Source organism: Larimichthys crocea, chromosome I (genome assembly GCF_000972845.2).
Source record: "Larimichthys crocea isolate SSNF chromosome I, L_crocea_2.0, whole genome shotgun sequence".
NCBI classification, from domain to species: domain Eukaryota; kingdom Metazoa; phylum Chordata; class Actinopteri; family Sciaenidae; genus Larimichthys; species Larimichthys crocea.
In genome coordinates this window covers 25,382,538-25,404,721 of record NC_040011.1, presented here as the reverse complement: position 1 = coordinate 25,404,721, position 22,184 = coordinate 25,382,538, and the positions used below count along the sequence as shown (strand labels likewise).

The window sequence follows — 22,184 nt, the reverse complement described above, 5'->3', positions numbered from 1 at the left end:
GAGCGGCGTTCACCAGGGACTGCTACTGGATTTAATTAGTCTGTATTTACCTCCTTGTGCGATGCCCGAGAACCTGATGCACAATCACAACTGTGCGCACGCTCTCTGACGCACAAACAGCTGTAAAAGAGATCAATTGCAAGCGCCTCCAGTCAATCAGTGCGTAGGAATAGCAACTCAGTTGGGAGGAAACGCTAGACGAAAAGAGAAGCTTCTGAAAGAAAAGAATGCACCACATTAGTGTTTTGTTTATGCCAGGAAGAGCAAGGGAGAAACCTAACGAGCGAGAGAGGAGAGGCTGGTATGAGGTGTGCTCGAGATTGTCACAAGGGATGTTCTGCTGAGATCAAGTCTTAGAAAGTAAAGAGGAAGTGTAGTGATGCGAAACTCTGCACAGGCAACTTCTCTCACGATCCTAAGTGCTCCATCAGGCAGGCAGAAGCTGAAAAGTATGGATTTGCACGTCCTCATCTATCAGTAACATCATCTAAATAACAAAAAACTAGAAAATATCTCATAAGAACAGTTAGGCCTGAATTTTGCTTTTAGACATTGCTATGACTACATCTAATGAATTCCTGCACTGCATTACAATGCCAGCATTCACGCACTTTCCTAATTACGCTTGACCTAAGCCTACAAACTAAATGGGTCGGAGGTTACATATTGTATTTAACATGCAAACAACTCCACTCCTACGACAGATAGTTTACTTCTCACCCATGCAACCCTCTTCCTTTTCAAACCACTGGTGTTAATAATAGATACATGGACGAGGAAGGAAAGCCTTGTAGGAGCTTGTAGGCAAAACATACTCATTCCTTATTATTAATTCAGGTACAAGGACTAGTATGCAAGTGCATGAGTGCTAATTTTTCAAATGCAATGCCTGTAGGAGATAGAGGAGGCAGATGAGAGCAAATCATGTGTAATAATAAACCTTTGTTTCGCAGAGCAACAGGGGAAGAGAGCACGCCGCCAAATAGCCCAGTGGAGGAGCATTAAGAATGCTTGACTGGGCTTTTGGGAGGAACCTTCAGCCCTGGCGGCAAAAGCTCTCTATCTGGTGAAGATGGAGAAGAAAACTCCCCGCTGGAGTGTTGTATAACAACTTAATATATGGATCCAGGCAAGTAGCACACAAACACACATACAGATATTTTGTGTACGTCATATGGCAACAACACACCAACTGCTTCACCAATTAAACATCATTAACATGATCCCCTAGGTGTGTTCCCAAGTGTGATGCTGCTGTGCTGTGTCTGTAGTCAGCCTGAGAGCCAGGCCTAATTGGCTTTTGAAAGACACAATTTCCCTTATGTAAGGTTCTAAAAGCAGCCTTGAGTACAGCTACTGTAAGAACAAAAAAAGGTTGACATCAGAAAAAAATAATGTCCTTCAAGCCAGAATGAGCACAAACCTAGAAGTAGACCAATTGTCCCATGCAGGTGCAAGCATGTCTGTCTCTAAGGACTGATGTTTGTACAACTGCACTGGAATAACACATTTGAAACTAATTTTAAAACCAGCTTCTCCAAGCATCAGATACATAAAAAGGAACTCATTTTTATATACTCAAAACATCTTTTTATAATCAAAAATATCATCCAAGCATTTACAGTGTATTACAACAAATGATTCTATGCAACTGTTAACAGCCTTTACAGAAAATGAAGAAATATATCCATTTTTGATCTATGTTACAAACCAGGAACAGCAAAAGGAGAAGAAAGGGAGGCCGAAGGGTTCTGAGGTTTGATGTGTTCAGTTAGACCCTGATAAGCCTCCTTGGTTAGCCCTGTAGTCCTGGCCCACACTAACACCATACAGAGCCAACAGCAGGCCTCGAAAGTACAATGCCCAGCCCATGTGGGTGATAACTACGTAATAATCCAGTGACTGTAGGAATTGGTGCTTCTGCGACTCCCAGAGAGTCGTTATGTCTAAATATATTTTGACACTGTGGAACTGGGAGTTCAAGCTCATGAATACTTTGTCATCATGGTTTGGTGTCAACATTCCTGTAACCATAGAAATGCTGCATTTTTTACGTCTCTGCCACCTACACAGAGTCCCTGAAAGCTCATGTAACATTCCTTCCTGAACTGAGATCTGTGCTCAGTCTTCTGTGTCCTTGTACATTCAGGTACAGTCCACAGTCTTTGATATTTGTAGGCTTTTTACTGTGTCTTTCACATCTCTACAGTGTCCTTGTGTTGCTTTGTCTGCGTGCCATCTCTTCCATGTCCCAGAAGTGTCACTAGCAGAGTCTATGTGCTCTTGATTCCTTGGAAGCCGCAGAAGTTCCAGCGTTTCTCCAAACTGGCTCCGACACCAGTCAGCTCCTGTCTGAAAGTGCAGGGCAGCCGAGAAAGAAGAGCCTCCACTTCGCTGGGGTTGATCTGCAGACACATGTATAAGACCAGGATTAGAGCAAGAACAAAAGGAAGTCCACATGTAGGACTAGAGACTGCACATAATCATACATCCAAGTCATGTGGCGGCAGCAAATTGGATTCGAACCCTGCAACCAGCTTCATTCAGTTCTGATTATTATTATTATTTTTTGCTTTTATTGATAGACACAGCTGTAGATTTGACAGGAAATGCAGGGAGAGAGATGGGGCATGACATGCAGGAAAGGGCCACAGAGGTCAGGATTCGAACCTGGGCCTCCACAGCAAGCCTTCACATATGGGGCGGCTGCTCTACCGACTGAGCTAAACACTGCCCCCGTTCTGATTATTCTTGAACTTTATTTATTTTTTTGACATACCATGACATTTTCATCAACTGTTGAGAAACCTTGTTGCCATTATGATCTGGTACAATATTATAGTTCATGTACATGTACATGAAACAGGTGCATCTATCTTGTGGTTGTTGTAGCCTCCTACTATCTTGTGGGGTTCCACAAGGGTCTATCGTGGATCCCTAAAAATTCTTAACATATTCCCAACACTGGGACATATCTACTGATGCAAAAACAGACTTGCACTGTTATGACAATGACAGCTCTGTCTCCAAGTAAACCCTGATTTTACAGAGATGCCCTGCATTATATCACATCTCAGCAGCTAAATGATTACAATTCAGATAGCTTTGTAACTCTCCTTCACAGCCATAGCACTACTGTGTAGTTTGGATAGCCTATCAACAAATGTGAAGTCTGAAGCCCAGAAACTTTTGATTCTCAATGCTCATGCAGCTGAAGTAGTGCCATTGTGTTTTATTTATCTCGGACACAATACTTATATTCAGGTATTTTTATTTGTAGACCTAGAGAAACGATCTTTTATCTCTCTAGGCTTGATTATGGTAGTGTGCTTTATTCCGGTCTTACAGGGAAAATATTAGTGACTACAGCTAATGAACAGCTCTGCCACTGGACTTCTTCGTGTTCCAAAAAGAAGAATCCACATTAGCTGAGTCCCTGCTAGCTGCTAGATTTAACTGATGTGAAGCTTTACATAATCTGGCTCCTGCTTATATCTATGATTTTTAATCCCATATGAGCCTAAACATACTGTGGCTTACTTTAGAGAGCCCATCTGGTGGTCCCCACATCTTAACACTTCACTGCAGGGTGCCTTTGCTGTCTGGGCACAGAAACTCTGGAAGTCTCTGCCTGAGAATCTCACATATTGTTCTGTAGTTTTAATAGTATTTACTATTTTACTTGTGTGAGTATCACATTAAAGTAATGAATCTTCAAAATCAATACATTTCTACACCAAATCCGTACTTTCCATTAGTTTTTGAGCCATTTGTAAGTTATATGTCTTTATACTCTAAAGTGCTTTTAAGCATTCAAACCTTGAGCACTGGGTACAATCTGTCTTTGGCAGATGAATCTGTCAAGACCATTTCCCTCTGTGAAAAAAAGGAGAAAATGAATTCTTGATATTAAACTCCAGCTACTGCACACTTCTTGTGACTGTGAGTAGTTTCAAATAAAATAGTATGTTGACTGGCTGTCTGTTACTCATTACACCAGATTTCCAAAAACCTTACACCGACGCCCTTGAGTTTTGTTAAATAAACACATTCTTTACAAAAAAATAGTTGTTATGAAAAATGCTTTGCCAAACAATTGCTCAGGCATCCAAACTTTATTCTTTTACATGCATCACGCCTCCTCTCTACTCACACTCACAAAACATTCACTCACTACCCTCACACCTCCATTGCAGTCAAGTAAATTTATAGCAAAAGTATGATGGCATAGCAACCACCTGACTAAGCGTAATCTGACTCAGACCACTAGGATAGGTTGAGCATCATTAGTCAGTTGAAATCCCAAAGTGACACTGCCAAAATCCCTGGTACAAGCTGCTGTTGACGACCCATGGTGTCTTGCATTAATAAAAAGATTGTTTGAGCCCTGTGCTGATGTCAGGATGCATTATGGTCCATCATGGAGATAGGACTCATGTGTTATTACAGACAATGAAACTGTGTGGAGCCAGCAGATAAGCAGAGAGGACTGGGCTTGTTGTTGGGGAGTCTAGCCAGTGATATTGACAAAACTCTGTGGGCTGCTTGATGTGTGTAGCGGAGAGTCGTGTGGGAACAACACCACAGCTCAGGCGATTTCATTTGCACACAGACAGACAAGTGTGGGCGTACGCTCACATACACACACACACACACACGACAAAGAAATCCAAAAGACACAAGAAAAGACAGTCACACTCTATTCTTTGCATGTGTGAGAATGAGTCAGGGGGATGATGAGCATATTCAAAGAGTTGCTACAGAGAACAGTCATTTCTTGCGGCAACTTTTTGGACATGAGGACAAAGTTTTTGCAGACTGAAATGAATTCTTTCAAACAAAGAGTAAGTTTAAGTAGTCTCAGATCGTATGGTTTCAGTTGAACGTGTCTTCCTTTTTGGTCAGTGACAGCGACTGCAAAGGAAGTGGTGACAACGGCCATTTTTTCTGAAGGTCCTCTTGTCAGGGCGGAGAGCAGAAATGGCCATTAATCTTAGTGTTACCTTTTGGAGGTGACATTGAAAGTTGGCATTTTGAAAGCCTTGTGTAAGTGGCAGTGAAGAGAGATAATACGTTAAAAATGCCTCTGCGGATAGATGGGGATAAAATCGCAGTGCTTGGCCAGACAGAGTGGAAACTAAGGGTGTCTGAGGATTGAGGGTGGTGTTTGGCTTCAAGTGCCAAAATGAAGGATCGAGTTTCAATATGTTCCTGCATCATGGGAAATCACACAAATAGCCGGTTACTGCCAGACATAGAGCTGTGAAACTTCATGTTAGAAAAGTGAGAAACTGTCTTCAAAGTTTCTCCAAAATAGATTCTAAAGTATTTTGACTTCCAACCAAACGTACATTTCGAGACGTCATTTCGAGACGTCATTTCGGGGTTGTTTGTATAAGCACATTTGTATGACTGACTATGTCTGCCTTTATCTCTGTAAATGTTTCCTACGCTCCACTCGGGTTTAGGGATGAGGTTTGACAGCATTTAATCAAATTCAAACAAAGTATCAAATCCACATATCAAACAAGAATCCTTTATTTAAACACTTTTAGGTACATTCATTATTACATTACATTAGTTTTTAGTGGCAGCCCAATAACTGCTATAGTCTACTGTACTTTATGAGCTGCTCATGAATACTAAAGAGACATGATTTAGATCTATTGGATGAAAACATTGAGAGTTGATGAGCTTTTGATTGTTTAAAGGGACACTTAGACATTTTGTAAGAGAGTTGGATGAGAATATCAATACCACTTTCCGAAATGTCAAACTATTTGTTTGAAGTGCTTCACCTTCACCCAAAGACGTCTCCCCCAAAAGCATCAATTTCCACAGGAAGGGCTGTAAAAGCATTAAGGAGCACTGCTGGCACTGAGTGTCTGTGTCTCACCTACTCAGCAGGACCCTGACATACAATAAGCCTGTATGTCAGCCCTGCAGGGGGGGACTGACACAGTGCCTATATGGATGTGTGTAATCTAAAGATACTGAAGACCAGCTCTGCTAATCTACTCCTCAGTGAAGTTTTTGAATCGTGTGTGCCAGTTACCTTGGTGTCCAAACGCTGCAGGTAGGAACAGATGTACTCGATGCTGGCTCCAAACGGGTGGACATGCAGGAACGTCGAAATGATCCCTGAGGCAGAAAAAACCAAGTCATGCAAAGATGTTAACGCTGAGACATGTCACAATGCCTCCAGTTTCTGTCACCTGTCAAACACTGACAAACTGCCAGAGGATGTACTTCTTCTCTTCTCCTCTGTCTGTGTATAACACAAGCTTCAAGTGGCTTCTCCCAGAGTCCCAGTACTGTTAAGAGCCTCTTGTATATTGTGGCTCCAGATTAGAGGGAGTATTTAATGACAGCTTTGATGCTGTTGTCTCTCATCAAAGCTATACTCTCCCGGCTCAAACAAACCATCTGCTATCAGCTCACAGTCAGGGCCTGGAGAGAGATAATCCTCTGCCTTACCTGCTTACTAACTACCAATAGTGCAATGTGGGACCAAGAGCTGAAACAAACACTCAGTGTATTTAAGTCACAAAGCTTTCGATTGCCTTGATTGCTAGAGCAACAATACCATAACTTGAGAAGAGGAAATTACTACTCCAAGACCTAATTTGACACCTGCAGGATGTCAGTCGATACTCGAACACAAACAATGAGTTAGCCTGGAGATGCTCCACTGGTAATGAATAAGAGAATGACTGGGAGACTAATGGTGCATTGTGATACAACACCAAGTAGAATTTCATGTTGATTCATTTGCATGAAATCGCCCACTGGTGTGCTTCTGCTGTCTGTGTTTATCTGCCTCAAAGAGCCAATGAACATGTCCTCTAGACGTTTGCTGTAACAACATGCACCCACTCCATGTGTGTGCAGATTGCCAGAATACGAGTGTCAGAGCTCATACGAAGACTCAGACTCATGAAGTCTTCCGACCACTCATAGAGCTTTTATACAACATATCTCATTCCCCAATGCTGTGCCAACTGCTCGTCAGTCTTTAGGACTTAACCATTATGTAGTCACACATTGATTGCGCAGCCTTTGGCAACAATTTGGGGTTCAGTATCTTGACCAAGGACACTTTAACATGGGAACCTGATGGGAATTCCAAACTTATTCTTTATAGTGTAATGCAACATTCACTTAGTAGTAGATAAGGTTACACTTGCAATCAGCTTGCAAATGCAACAGATGGAACAATTCTGCCCTCCGTATGCATGTGTTTCATGCTCTACTGAAGGGATGTGCTACAACTTTCACAACTCTGACCAATTTTCAACAATGCCATGGCCATGGTAACTTGCTCGAGTGCTCGGGGCTAAACCTGAGCTGTGGGGGGGTGTTCAGTGTTCGGTTTATTTTGTATTTTCTTGACCCCTTCAAATTCCCATAAAGTACAGTGCCTGCAGCCCCAGAAACCAACAAATAACCCTATCCCCACCCAATTAGGGTTGGGTGATTGGACCAGTGTATCTGTTATCAGTTATTGAGCCCATCGCTGTTTTTTTTGGGGCGATTTTTGTTATTTTATTTTGCTAATTTAATGGTCTACCTCGTAGAACGAGCGAGCACAGACAGACCCAGGAGCACAAAGTCGCCAGCAATGAGACAGAGATGCAGCGGGGAAAAAAACAGTGTGTAGAGCCAGAATATTTCCATGGTTGAATTAATCTGGGAATTAAAAGTTTATTTCGACCAAACCAGTTACTGACTGCTGGAACAGTTGAAAGGCTGCACAGCACACACACCTGCGTGAATATATTGGCAGTTGCTGGTTGTTGGGCTGTTGCTGGCCAATTGGAAACATTTTAACATATCACCCCAGCTGTAACACTAACCCCAGGTTTGTTGTGTGGTACGTGCTTTTATTTAATATAAATGTATGATATGATAAAAGGTCTGCATAAACCAGACACTGCCATCCTCTACAAGACCCTGAAGCCTCTGTATGCCTAAGATAACGGAGTTTTAGGTAGCGTCCGTCTACAACAGACTACCTCACAATAATTCCCACTTTATACAGCAATTTGTAAGAATGACCTGTTCTCAAGAGACTGCCTTTGCGTGTGTTTGCAGTTATCCTTACTTGCAGTATTGATTGTATTATAAAGATACATAAAAGACGGAGAATGGCGGTGCTTTTAGATGGCGAGCGTCTGCTGCCGCCTCTATTGTTTTGGATGTAAACATAATGGCAGAGGAAGGGACGAGCAGCTCTTTGCTGCTGCTTTCCGAGTTTAAGATGGTTCAACTTTTTTTACTTGCCACTGCAGCTCGCTGCGTGGCCATGGAAACCACAGTGAGGGAAACGATACATGAGCTGATTTTATTGGAGTTCTCTGAATTATACACCTCCCCACCAGCAGAGAACAGACACATAAATGAAGGGAAATGATATTGCAGTGGCACCAAAGTCTGCTTATCTGGTCTGAGACAAAGGTTTCTGATACTAGCTAGAAAAACTTTCTGCATCATATTGAAAACTACTTTTCGGTGTGCATGGTTGTGCTCTCTTCCCATCAATTCAAAATAGAGAACACCGAGGTTGCGACCACTCGCTGTCTGAAAGCAGCTTCTTCTTTCAATTCTTGGAAAGAGAAGATGGGCTCAGGCCAGGAGGTTGTTCAGGATGGCTGCGCAACTGGTATAAACACTCCTGCCTTTAGATATCATCATCATGGTGTGAACGTAGCTTATTTGAAACATACTGCTTTTGCAATTGATCAAATCGACACCACTAACTGATGCACGGAAAACATGTGGATCTCCAAAAATGCATAAAAACAATATACGTGTTTGCTTGCATGTAGTTCCTACTACTAGCGGACAATTCAAAGTAAAAAATCTAAAAATTCTGTATGTTTCATACTGTGTATGTCTATATGATGCTGGAAATGTAACAATTGTGAGCGTACCAACTAGCAGAGCTTCCCTCTCAGACTGTACAGGACTCTGTGGATTCTTCTCTGTAGGACCTTCCTTCTCCTGACTGCAGGACACCACTGTTGATACTGTGGCTTCCTATACACACACAGAAACACACACACACACACACACACAACTTAACAAAATAAATCTGCTACCAGCCAGTTTGACTGACTTAAAGTAAACAAGCTTAAATTTAAGCCGCTGCATGGCACATAATAAAAAGACAAACACGGATAAAAATAAACACATCAGAAAGTTTCACCTCTAACATGTTAATACGAAGAGACAACAACGATGACGATAGGGAGGAGAGGGAGAGTTTCTAGCTAGTGTTTCTGATAGAGGGATGAAATGCATGTCACACACATCAACACACAAAATGAGAAATGAGAGGAAGAAGAACAAATGGAGGGAAAGAGGAAGAGACTTGGAAGGCAAATGATCAAGCTGTTTGTTTCAGATCTCTGACAGGTGGCAGAAAAATGGCAGAGGAATAACAGAAGAGTCTTTTTGTTGTCCTACATAATATTGTGTGTATTAATTCAACTTGTGTGTGTGTAGCATGCCCGGTGACCTTTTCCTGTTTTTAATCTATCTGCAACACCCTGTGAGTGTGCATCAGTGTGGGTGTGTAGACATATGCACATGTGCAAACCATTTTGACTTCATGACTCCCTTTATTTCCTAGCCCAGTTGCGTCTAGGTGATCTATTCAGTGACAAATGTAGTCACAGTGAATTGGATTGGCCTGTAATGATCTGTCATGTCACTGAAAGAGTTTAGAGATAAACGTCAGCAGAGGCAGAAGAACAGAGAGGAGGGTGAATGAGGACACGAAACAATATATGGAGAGGAGAAGTGAGGAAACTTCTTTCAACTTACACTGGTTTGATTAGTGCTCTCCTCGCTGCCTCTGTCATCTTGTTTCGCCGTCTCCAGCTGCGGCACATTAGAAACACATGATGAAAAAGCCACAGAGAAACAAGCTGAGCGCTAATGTAGACAGATGGAGGGATCGTAGTTGTGCACAGCATTGGGTGCAAAAACAGACAAACACAAGCAGTGTTTACTTTTAGAATAATGTCCAGAAATGACGTGACTTTGGAAATACAAGGATACACTGAAGCCCATATGTAATTCATTACCTCTTTTTGAGTTAAAATAAGCACGCAGAGTCAGCTATGAATGTTGGGAGTTCTGATTTCCTGCTAATATATAAGACCAGTGGTTCTCAACATTTTTGTTTCGACGCGCACTCATAGTTCTGTACAGTGGTGGGCTTAAGTACCTCTTAACTGAACCCCTTCAATAGACAGGGTGGAATTGTTCGCTGGCACAGTATCTGTCTGCCTTCGCACAGCTGTTACTTAGAGTGTCAGAAGCTGGATATTTTCATTTAACATTTATTATCCATTACTTTATCAATTTCACTGTTTGGCTTGTTTCTATGCTATTGTATAACACCTGAAAATGGAGCTTGCATATTTTTGGAGCTTGATTCATACCAGGGGCTAAATTTCAGGATATTTTAGCCTCTGCTGCTTTGATTTTAATTTAATTGAATTTAATAATAAAAAAAGAGATCAATCAATGCTGAAAATAATCATTAGTGGAAGCACTAAATTATATACTGAAAAGAATGATAAAGGTTTTCTGTTGTAATTATAACAGTAAATAAGATTAATAACCTCAATAACCTGCAATGATGTCAGTCAAGTAACTTATGGCGACAGCAGGAACAGTGGAGGAGAACTGATGGCATAAAGAGATCTCCTCAACATGACAAATCACTCCACAACAACCGCTAATCTTTCGAGAGCCCCACACCCAAAAATTGATTTCTCTTTCTCTCTTTAATGAGACTGCCTTTCATGATTCATGTTTTCCCTCATGCAGGATTTTAATTAGCGTATTTCCCAGGGCTCACAGTTGTGGGGACACATTTCTAATCAAACTAATCACCATTGACAACTCTGTCACTCGGGCTGATCTGAAGGAGGAGATGCCTTAGCAAATTACTAATTCACCTCTGCGTTACATGAAACCTGCAGTCGGCTTGTACATCTCAGAGCAAAAGAGACGACACATGGAGCAGCTCCCCACATGGAATCTCGTCTCGTTTGTTTTATTATCCAATTTAATAGGCGACTGAACCTGAGGCTCATTTTAATGACAGCTCTTCCTCTCATTATACCGAGCCAGGATGAACATTAACAAACATTAGCACTTGAACATTGGGAATACAGGACAATGCCTGAAACGTGACGTGTAACAGAGAAAAATGACCCTTGAAACTTGAAATTGTTTGAGATTGCAGATCATGGCACACTGTATTTAGCAATGCACTGTTGTAGTAAAACAACTCGCCGCTAATCAATATTAGATGGGGTTTTGTTGGAAAAAACATGCTTCATTGTAAGCAACACATTCAATCAAATAACAAATGTGTTGTTGGTATGGATGAATAATGTAGCAGCAGTGGCTGTAACTGATGCTGTGGCTTTGTATTACAGCTGTGAGACAGCACCAGTGGTTTAAATTAGCGATATGTCTTCTGCTGGTAATATCTGGTGATCACACTATTGCTCTGTGTGCACACTGATAACCAAGTGATCACTTTCTCGCTGCATTTTGGCCAATTTAAACAAAATGATTTCTCTTTGCTGATGTAACCCAAAGGACAAAATGTTCAGGAATGACTGTGCGTGATTGGGTTGCTGGTGGTCGATGTCATCTAAAATCTCAGAGGCAGATAAATAAGGAAACAATTTTGACTGTAGTCAATCATGCTCAATATGTTTCTGGTTAGGAAACGAATGGATTTCTTCTGTTTTTTTTATTTTTTTTATGTGGTTGCAGGGAGAACACAGAGTTACAGGGGAGCAGACAAAAGAACATCCTGTCTGGTAGAGGAGCACAAATGTGAAAATGTATTTGTATGTAATAACAGATGTTTAAAAATAAATAAATAAAGCGTTTTTGATTTTGATTTTTTACTGTGTGAATTTCTCCTACAGCAGACTGCTGTTGCAGAGAGTTAACTGACAATTTACACCTCAAAGTGTAACGTGTATCATTAAAACGTGCTGTAATCGTTTCTTCTAGTTATACAGGTCAAATCCCTTCCTAAAATTAATCCATTAAGAGATGGCTGAGCAAACTTAAATCTGAAGGTAACAAGTCAACTGGTTGTCTTTGTGTTTCTGTGCTGAGCTGCATTGAAGGCACAAAAGCCTTACTTTACAGTGGCAGCGCATTAAGAAAGGATCTCTTACAGTACGAACAGGAAGAATGAATACAGAGAGCACAAACCTCCAGTGTTCACGTGGGAACATGACTATTGTTTTAAGACATATTTGTGAGCCTATCCTTTAAGTGATTTCATGAGGGAACCGTTAGAAAAATGAGAAAATATTTGCACCTGCAGCACATTTCCTGTGACTGACAATTTCTGATTATGATTTATGATTTGTGTCACTGGTATGCACTGACATAAACACCCAACGCAGTGAAATGGGAATTTCAGCTGACACCACTTGAACAGAAACCAGAAACTGATGACTTTTTAGTGAAGTTTATATTTGAGATGTTTTTACAAGTTCTCAGAGATCCTTTACTAAGTAAAAAACAAATCAAAGGACAACAGAAATGACTGTGGAGTGGTGCAGAAGGCTGCTGGTCATGTGGTGAACATCAAATATTTATGAAGATCAAGATAAAGGTTGTTTTAATGATTGATTCATCTGCAAATGATTTTAAGGATTAATCGCTTGTGTCTTTGAAATGTGAAAAGCGAGTTAAAATTCTCCAGACTTTACACCTAAAGTCTGGAGAATCTTAACTCGCTAACAAGCTGCTTGTTTTTTCTGACAACCACTTCGAAACTCAGAGATACTCAGTTCAATATCATAATCAACATCACACTGGTTCAGCCTGAACTAGCCGAGGTTTGGCAGTTTTGCTTGATTGATGATTAATCGATTACTGAATAGTTTTCTGCCAACGCAGTAATAAATATAAATTGTTTCAGCACTAAAGATATCATATAGCACTAAAGATATCATATAGCTAACACACAGCAATTTATTAGCTGTACTGTCTGTGAGCGTTTTCCAAACGAATACACAAAGAACTTTGAAGGGTGCTACAGACTCCACACAATGAATGGCAAATAGTCTTCAAATGGTTATTGGCTTCATCGGCTCTCTTAGTAACACTATCGTACACTAATAAAAGCTAAATGAGGGAAAAATCATATAATAAACCTAAAACTTGAAAGCCGTAATGTTAACATTTTGGACGGAAATTAGAAACTGAAGAGCGGATTATACTCCCTGGGAGAAAAATGGAAACACCAGAACACTGATTGAAGTTGTTCACTGCGGTAGGCCCTTCCCCACAGTGTTGATGTTATAAACATGCACCCAAAACAGCTATTTTGGGATATCTGATGAGCTTAGAAAAGTTTGAAACTAGTTACTAATTATCAAGTCATTTTTCCAACCAGCTATCACATTTTGTTTATTGATGATTTATTTCTTTAATATCTTTCACGCAGTGGAATTCATCTTCAACTCATTTCTTTCTTATTAAAGTGCAAATTAAAGTGTTCACTTTCAAACAAAGAGAGTAACCCAGAAATGAACTTTCTTATAAAAACACTCCAAGGAAACATGTTACATTCTTTATTCCTTCCTTTCTTCATTTTCATTTTCTGAAGATGAAAAAAAAAGTGTTTTATGTCAGACTAACCTGCATTGCGTGTATGTTTTGTAGGTTCTGGAGTCCTTCCTTCAAGTTGAGGACTTGGTTCTTCAGCTGCTGTTTGTCCTCCAAACTCTTCTCCAGCTCTGCCTCCCGCTGTTTCAATTCTTCCCTCATTTTTAAAAGTTGCTGAAAAAAAACAGAAAAAAAAAGCAAAAGCGAGAACAGTAAGCCACTAATTCTACCGTGATCTGACTAACCGTAATGATACTAAGCTTGTACTCAAAGTGCTCTGAAAGCAGAGGAACAATGAGCGATTTGTTTTATTAATATTAAGGATGTAATCCCTACACCGGTAATTAAAACTTCAACTCAGTACAAAAAAGCAATTAGACACCGACATGAATTATATCTCCAGTAAACATTTCCTAAAGACAAAACCAATTGTTGTATCATATTCTGTGTCTCCTTTCTGTTGTGTGTCTCAACGAGGAGTAATTTGCTTGTAAACGATCAAAAATTACAAATTACATATAGAGGAAATGCTTATTTTGGTGAGACAGTAACTGGTATTTGAGAACACTTTGATAGGTAATGACTATATCTATCACCAGTTTGTCCTCCCAAGTTTTCTGCTAAACACAGATCAAACGATTTACCTCCTGCTGGGTTTCCACAAAAAGAGGGTCTGCGAGACAGAGGGGGGTCCTCACAGCTCAGAATTTTCATCTTCAAAGCTACACATTAAGTGCTTTTGTATTATACTGTGCTATAATTCACTAAAAGTGGAAACCGGTTGCAAGTACATGCTGATAATATTTCATTGTAATTTGTGTGCCTGCGTGATACAACATAGACCCCAGCAAGGGGAGGTATCTAATTTCAGTGTCTTCCAATTCATTTAATCCATTCACCTAATCTTTTCATAAACACATGATGAGAGACGTAAGCTGAAGAGGTAATTAGGCTCTGCAAGAAGAAATGAACAGCAGGGCCTTAATGGCTTCTCTTCTTCTAAACATAAATCTATAATTTCTATTGCCTGTGACAGCTAGATAAGAGAGGACACTTGGCAAATGCCAGAATAAGTCAATTCAGGAGTTCTTTGGTATTTAAAAGGTAGATTTTAAAAAAGGTCCAGTGTGTTTTGGGGGGCTCCATTCACACAATATGGCAGAAATTTAATGTACTATGCATACCTATGTTTTCATTAATGTAGAATCACCTGAAAATAAGAACATTTTGTATTTACAGATGCTGTAGGTCCCCTTCCATGAAATTTGCTATGTTGCACAGTTGACAGGAAATTCAGGTGACAGAGGTCTGGGACATGCAGCTTTGCTAAGGACTTTAGCCTTGATACATTACACTACTTTCTACAGTAGCCCAGAATGGACAAACTGAACACTAGCTCTAGATAGGGCTGTTTGTGTTTTCATGTTTCGCAGCCAATGTTTCTACTTCGTGCAAGGGAGGAGAAGGTGACGCAAGGGGGTTGCAATCTACAATGCCAAATGGCACTGAATCCTACAAACTGGTCCTTTAAGTGGTTAATACTATTATTAATATTATGCCTATTATGAGGACTGTTTTTTTGAAAGTGGAATGGTCGTTTAGTAGTTAAGAAAACAATGTCACCTTTCTTTTTTGTAAGCAATTCAAAGAATTACTGTCAGTGATGGATTTTTTCCTGAAGATTATGTGATATTACCAAAAGCTCCAGAGAATCTTCTAAATGGACCTTGTGATGAGCTTTTCTAACTGCTGTCCCAGGCCAAGAAGAAACTGATGTTGATGAAATGTGTAAGCCTTTCCTGTGATTAACTTCTTTTACGCGTTTGCATGTATACATGTTGCACACATTTTTATTTTTTTTTTAACTTTAATTTCTTTCTAAAAATCTTGCATTAACTCTTTGTTCATATGATCAAAGTTTTTTGTTTAGGTTCCTATTTTCTAATATTTTTTTAATGTGAGGACATTCAATCCCTGTCTCTTTCTTGATAAATGTTGATGAAGTTTAAAACATCAGGGATGATAAAAAAAAAAAGAATTTGATCATTCTGTCCCAGATGGACTGTTACTACTGTACCAACCACTGCGACGGTTGAAACTGGAAATAGACTGAAGATGCTGTGCAAAAACATTCAGAAGCAAACATAGTGATGATGAGCACATTTTCAAAGAAAAACTATGAAAAAGCTTTCGTTTAACAGGACTACACCTTAAATTATGATTTTTTTTAGCAGTTCTTCAGAAGTGACTCACAGCTTCTCCAGATAGCAGTACTTCTCATGAAGCACTCATTGAAGTGTTGGGTAATGAATAAACGAAAAAAAAAAACATACGAACTGGAGATATTGTTGGATAGATCACTTGAATGAAGTGTCTGTAAGCTGTGTGTGTGTGTGTGTGTGTGTGTGTGTGTGTGTGTGTGTGTGTGTGTGTGTGTGTGTGTGTACACAATAAGTGCTACCTTCTGCATCCCTTGCAGGGCCTGCTGTAGGAAGCTGAGCTGCTGAGAGTGTGTGTTGTCCTCCTCACTTCTGATTGGTTGGTTTTTGCCCTGTTCCTGTTTGAGCAGCTCCACCTCGTTCCTGTAGGCGTCCAGCTGGCAGCGCAGAGAGTCATTCTCCTCCTTTAAGGCTTCTGCTTGGGAAACACCTACAGATTTAGACACAAAGTATAGAGAACAGTGTGGAAGAGGGTGCTTATTACTATGTATAACACTGGCAATGTTGCAACTCATCACTGCAAATTATAATCTACTATTCTACTGTGGAAACAGATCAGAGATAACTGGATAATTATATATTTCAGTGAGAAGAAAAAAATCAAAGTTCTGTCACGGTGACATTTGTGATGTGATCGATCGCTCATTGTTCATTTGAGTGAGAACAGGCACAGAAATATGGAGTAGGACTGCGAGGTGGTAAGCATCTTAAAAAGGACAAGCTTACTTTTCATGCAAATTTCAGGGATCTTCAAACACAAAATGGAAAACATCTCCTTGATAGATGTCTGCAGATAAACAGATCTCTGCCCGTTCCTGCTCCTCCTGGCGTATTTCAAAAAAAGGTATTTTATAACTGGGTGGGATTAAAGCCCCTAAAAACTAGGCTTTAAGATCTTAAATATTTCTTTTTAACAGCAGAAATATGTTGAAATATTCTTAAGTATCATCAAAACCCAGCTAATCAGCTTTATCAGGACTATGTAGCTCTAGTTTAATTTGATTGATAGAGCTGTAAAATGTGAGGAAACATTCATCATTCATGCCCCTTGTTCTGGATGTAAAAGCCAAAAATTTATTTTACTCATAGACATAATTATGTGACTCACAGATAGAGAACTTATACTGCCTGGATTGGCCGAATCAAAGGAAAAGATGAAGTCTTTTAGCAAACCTCTAACTCTTTGATGAAAAGTACAGGGAGTCAAAGGAGAATTTAACTACGACACCCAAGACACAATCACCAAACTTTCTGTAAATTGTGCTACTAATGGTGGGTGAAAGCTAAAAATTACAGTGCTGAGACGACAATCTTACACTCTCCATCTTAAATCAATCCACCTTTAGATTCTGGGTCAATTTTGGATTCATTTGGCAACTATGGCACCAAGTTTTGTTCAGAAAAATTCAGTGACAAAGCTTTCAAGGAATGAAACATTTAGATATATTGTGTATTTGGAGTTGTCTGCCTTGTCAAAATGATAAACAAAGCATGATTCAACAGAAAAGAAGTTGAAATAAATCAAACTAAACGCCAAAACATATTATCATCACATCACTAGGGAGAGTCCTATTTTCAAAACTTGACAACTCTATTGACAGTAACCTGGCACCATAAGTAAACAACCCCAAAACTGTCATTACATTTCATTGAAAATGTTGCTACATCCTGAATGGTGGCTGCAAAATCACCTTTTTCTGGCCGAGTCACAGTGAGAAGAGAAAGCCAATACGGAAATTAACCAAAATGGTTGTTTCTTTAGCAGAAAACAGTCCCTTGTATCCCAATCACTTGTATCATGAAGTTGATTGATAAAATAAGCTCTGAGGATCTCTGAAATACAAAAAAGGTTAAATATATGAAAAGTACAATGTTGTTAAGCCATCTTAAAAATAGTTTTTTGTATATTCATTCCATGTCCAATCATCAAACACCTACAGTATATATTTACATAGACTACTGAAGTGTTTTGTCCAGTAGCTCTCAACTGGACATTTGACCTGACCTATTGAGCAAAGAACGGGGACAGTTGGAGTTATTACTATATGAGAACTGCTCAGCTCTCAGAGATGTCCGGTATTATCAGCTCTGCTCTCCTCCTGTGGGCCTTGAGGGGAAGCTCTTTGGGAAAGTGCAACACACTGACTGGACCAGGGAGATAAGCCCCATCCTGTGTGTGCGAGTGTGTGTGTGCATGAACGCGTGTCTGGTTAGGTTTTATGTGGGTGTTTATGAGTGCTGCCTGCAGTCTATCATGGAGGACCATTGGCAGTGTTAATGAACTCTTGCTGGGTGAGCGTGCGCGTGTTCATGCTGTGTGTTTGCGTGGACTTTTCTCCCGGCAAAATGAAAGTTTGAGGTGAGGAGAGTATTGATCCGTGAGCCTCATCAACCCGGTGCGAAGAGATGTCAACCACTTGGCTACGTTCTGAGAAATTCCCCTTCTGTTACGTAACAGGCAACTTTATCGATCTGCAGACATCCACTAGCATGTATGCGCACACACACACACACACACCTACAGGCAACAGACTCATGCACAGGTGGTTATTTTGCCTTCTGTTCTGTGCATGGGTCAGACACAGTGGATCGATTCACTTTTTAAGAGCCTGCAGTCATAACACAGGTGTTTTCATCAGGGCTGGCTGACGTGTAAATATGCCCCTTTGCTTAAAGGTTAGCAAGTAAAGTGGGTGTTTGCCTGTTAACACAAATACCAAGAAGTCTCACATTAACACCCGTCACCTCAGCCAATCCTGTGGCATCCAGTGAAATGACAGGTCTTTGATGGCAATGCTAATTACAGATAGCTAAACAGCAAGGTTGCAAAAGAGAAGAGGCTGAGCTGACGACTGCATTTACATAGATTTGCATGTTGATTAGAGAAGCTGTCATATTAGCAAAAGGCAGAGATCGGGATGATTAAAAGACGAGATGAAAGAGTACGAGAAGTGAGAATTACGACGCGCAGAGAGAGGCACAAAACACAAGATAACAGACAACGTTTACATGTGGTTGCGGTTACAGGCATGTTACCCTGGTGACTCCTCTGGACTTATGTGTTGTTGTAATGAGGGTTGAGAGATTAGCAGGACCGTTAGTTTTTGTTGCTTCAGCAAACACAAAGAGGGAAAAACAGAAGATTATGGCACTTCAGTGGTACTAAGGTCTGAAATTGGATGGCAGCTGGCAGGTGTGTTTACAACTGCAGTATGTTTCAGTATGTTGAGCTATATATCAATTTATTTTAGGAGGGTTTTAAATTTTACCAGTTTAGTGTATAACTGCCTACTATGAGCAGCCATGTTTACAACTGCAGTATGTTTCCAAAAAAATTGGCACCATGTTTAAAATGTTAATAGAAACAAAATGTGATGATGTGCAAAACATTGAAACCCCATATTTGATTTATAATGGCACAAAGAAAATTGTTCGATTGTTTTTGGAAAATTACATGTTCATCTTGAATTTTTTGTAAGACTGGCAGAAAAGACTGGAAAAGTTGTGAAATGCTACAAGAAAACCACTGATGGAACATCTCATAATCATTTAGGCTAATTGGCAACATGTTAGTAACATGATCGGGTATAAAATAAAGCATCGCAGAGAGTTTAAGAATTGAACAATAATGTCTGGATGTCATTGTTACAGTGGATTTCATTGTCTACAGTTCGTAATATCATTAAAAGTTTCATAGAATTCTCTGTACGCAAGGGACAAGCCAAAAACCAATATTGGAAGGCCGTGACTGCTTCAAAAACAGACACATTTCTGTCTATCACTATAGACAGGGCTGTGGAACACTTGCACAAACTATTGTCGGTAAACACAGTTTGTCGCTGCAACCACCAATTCAAGTTGAAACTCAACTATGCAAAGAGAAAAGAGTATAAAAACAATTCACAAAAACACATTCTGCATATATTCCAACAGCGTGGGTCTATATTAAAAGAGTCCAGGTGCTGGCCTGCCTGCAGTCCCAACTTGTCAACTATTGAAAATGTTTGTCTTTGCACTATTTCTAAATAAATATGGGGTTTCAATGATTTGCACATTCCATCACCAACTTTTTTGGAAACCAGGTTGTAAAAACTTAAACAGACTTCTGGACCTTTGAGTACAGATGATGACTTCATCTGTCTATTTGCCTCTCTCTCTCTATGTCTTACACACACACACACACACACACACACACACACACACACACACACACACACACACTCTTATAGAGATGTGTACAATTGAAAGTGTAGACTAGGGCGGATGTTCAATAGTCGTTTTCAACATCATCTCAATAAGGCGTGTGTGGTGTCAGCATCTTGATGTGCTTTGAATGTGTTTTTTTTTTTCATGCAGAGTTGTCGAATGCTTTTCGGATGCTTTGGGGATGATTACTGTCATTTCAGTCAAACACAGCTGTCTCAGTCCGTTATTCAATGCTCTCCGTGTTCATCCTCTGGAGACCTTGATCAGTGTCATGCTGACAGAAGTGTTGAACTATGAATACGTGCATGCATATGCATACCCGAGTCTTCAGAGTCCTTGCTGTCAGGGGTGTCCTCCATGTCATCATCAGACATCTCCATCTCCTCCTCTCGCCTGATGCCCATCAGCTGCTCGTTGTGCATGTTTCTAATCTCCTGCAAAACACAATCAAAAGCGGGACGGGTTAGCACTGCTAAGACTCGTGGGTGATGCAGGCTTTGGCAGGTGTTAGGAGTAGGATAACGAGGCATTATTGTTAATGTTAAACATTAGCTGTAAGGAATACTTATAAAAGATCAGGACAGAACAAAGGAGTGTAGATGAATAAAGATGAAAAAGATCCTCCTCTGGCACAAGGGCAGGCGGTAGCGCAAATAGAGACTGTAAGACAACTACAGCTTCTGTCAAAAATGTCAAAGCACTATAACTTCAGAAGACACAGAGTGAGGATGACCAAGCATAAATTTTTACACCCATGTTTTATTCTAATAGAGTGCACGTCTGCAAAAAAACACAGTAGTAATTGTGAAATACCAAAATCCTCCATTACAATTCACCATTACACAAAGAATCATTCATGACTACATCCATCTGGAGACAAGTATCCAGAAGCAGGTTTCACTATTGTTTAAAGATTAAGGTCAACACATTGAAAATTGGACAAAACCTTCCAGGAGTATACCAAGAAAAAAGCAAAGCAAACTAAATCATTGTGATACATTAAGCACATTCATCACATTCAGTCTATGAGAATCAGTATTTGCTTGAGGTTTTTAAAAACACCATTCAGATTTTATTCCCTGTTGGGAGTTGATGTTTGAGCCACAGTCGTACACACATTCCTCTAATGGTACTGGAGAAAGAAGAGCTAACTCTGCTGTAAAGACACAAAGCCTGATCGCTGAATCACGTTTACACTTGAGTTGATGGTCACAGAAAAAATGTCCATGCAACGCAAGTATACCACTTACAGTGAGATCAGGGTCAGACATGCATGTTAACATGGATATCTTGTAATGAAAAATAACATAAAATCTTTATATTGTAAACTCTGAAATGTAACTTTCAATTGAAATGTTGTGACTTTAGTCTTTTGAAGAAATGATCAATAACACTGAATGATCGCCCTGGCCTATATAACTAATATATGAAAACTAGATGAGCCAGTTAGAAATTAGCCAACTGTTTTTTTGTCTGCTGTTTGATACTGAGCATGTAGCTTTTAGAGCTGACAGAACTGTAGTGTTACTGGAAACAATGCTGAGCAAGTGAGAGAGAACCTGTGCTGATAACCATTTTATGATTACACAACAATCTATAGTGTTGAACCTTTTTTATATAAGCTCAACAAAGACTATACAGATGCAGTGGACTGGGGAAATGATCAATAGTATCTTGACATGTTGCTTGTCAAATGTGCCATTTGTGCTTTATTACAGCACTTTACTCACCTTAACCTTGATAAAGCCTACAACTTCCCATAATTCACTTTACACACAAGGACATCTGGTCATCAACTTAGATGTAAAACATTCACACATTTAACTGTTGTACGTAAATGTGTATACATAAAAACAACACCGGTGGATAAAGATGAGTGTGTTTTATCAATGACAAATTCATAAAAACAGGCTGAAATACTCATAAAAAGCTAAAAGGAGCATAAAGCTGCCCAAGAGTAAATAAACTTAAAACCATCTGTCAGCTGACGTTATCAGCCTTAGCCCATGGCAGAGGTCAAACAGGTACTCCACACAAACAAGCATAGAGACACACAACCATCTGGTGCGTGTGGAGCACATTGCGCGCACGCAC

General features: G+C 39.9%; 1 protein-coding gene across 9 annotated transcripts in view; it reads right to left on the bottom strand.

Annotated features, from left to right (window-relative positions):
- Positions 1 to 1,573: 1,573 nt before the first annotated feature.
- The window catches only part of LOC104925371 (ecto-NOX disulfide-thiol exchanger 2), a 167,427-nt gene continuing 146,816 nt past the window's right edge, over positions 1,574 to 22,184 (bottom strand). For all 9 annotated transcript variants that reach the window (XM_027281191.1, XM_027281184.1, XM_027281182.1 and 6 more), the window contains 7 exons: positions 20,410 to 20,524; positions 16,127 to 16,314; positions 13,699 to 13,839; positions 9,829 to 9,885; positions 8,934 to 9,039; positions 6,056 to 6,141; positions 1,574 to 2,405 (listed from right to left, as the gene is read on the bottom strand). In XM_027281191.1, the coding sequence (XP_027136992.1) occupies positions 2,274 to 2,405; positions 6,056 to 6,141; positions 8,934 to 9,039; positions 9,829 to 9,885; positions 13,699 to 13,839; positions 16,127 to 16,314; positions 20,410 to 20,524 (825 nt within the window). In that variant the 3' untranslated portion in view covers positions 1,574 to 2,273. The remainder of the gene's footprint in view (positions 2,406 to 6,055; positions 6,142 to 8,933; positions 9,040 to 9,828; positions 9,886 to 13,698; positions 13,840 to 16,126; positions 16,315 to 20,409; positions 20,525 to 22,184) is intronic.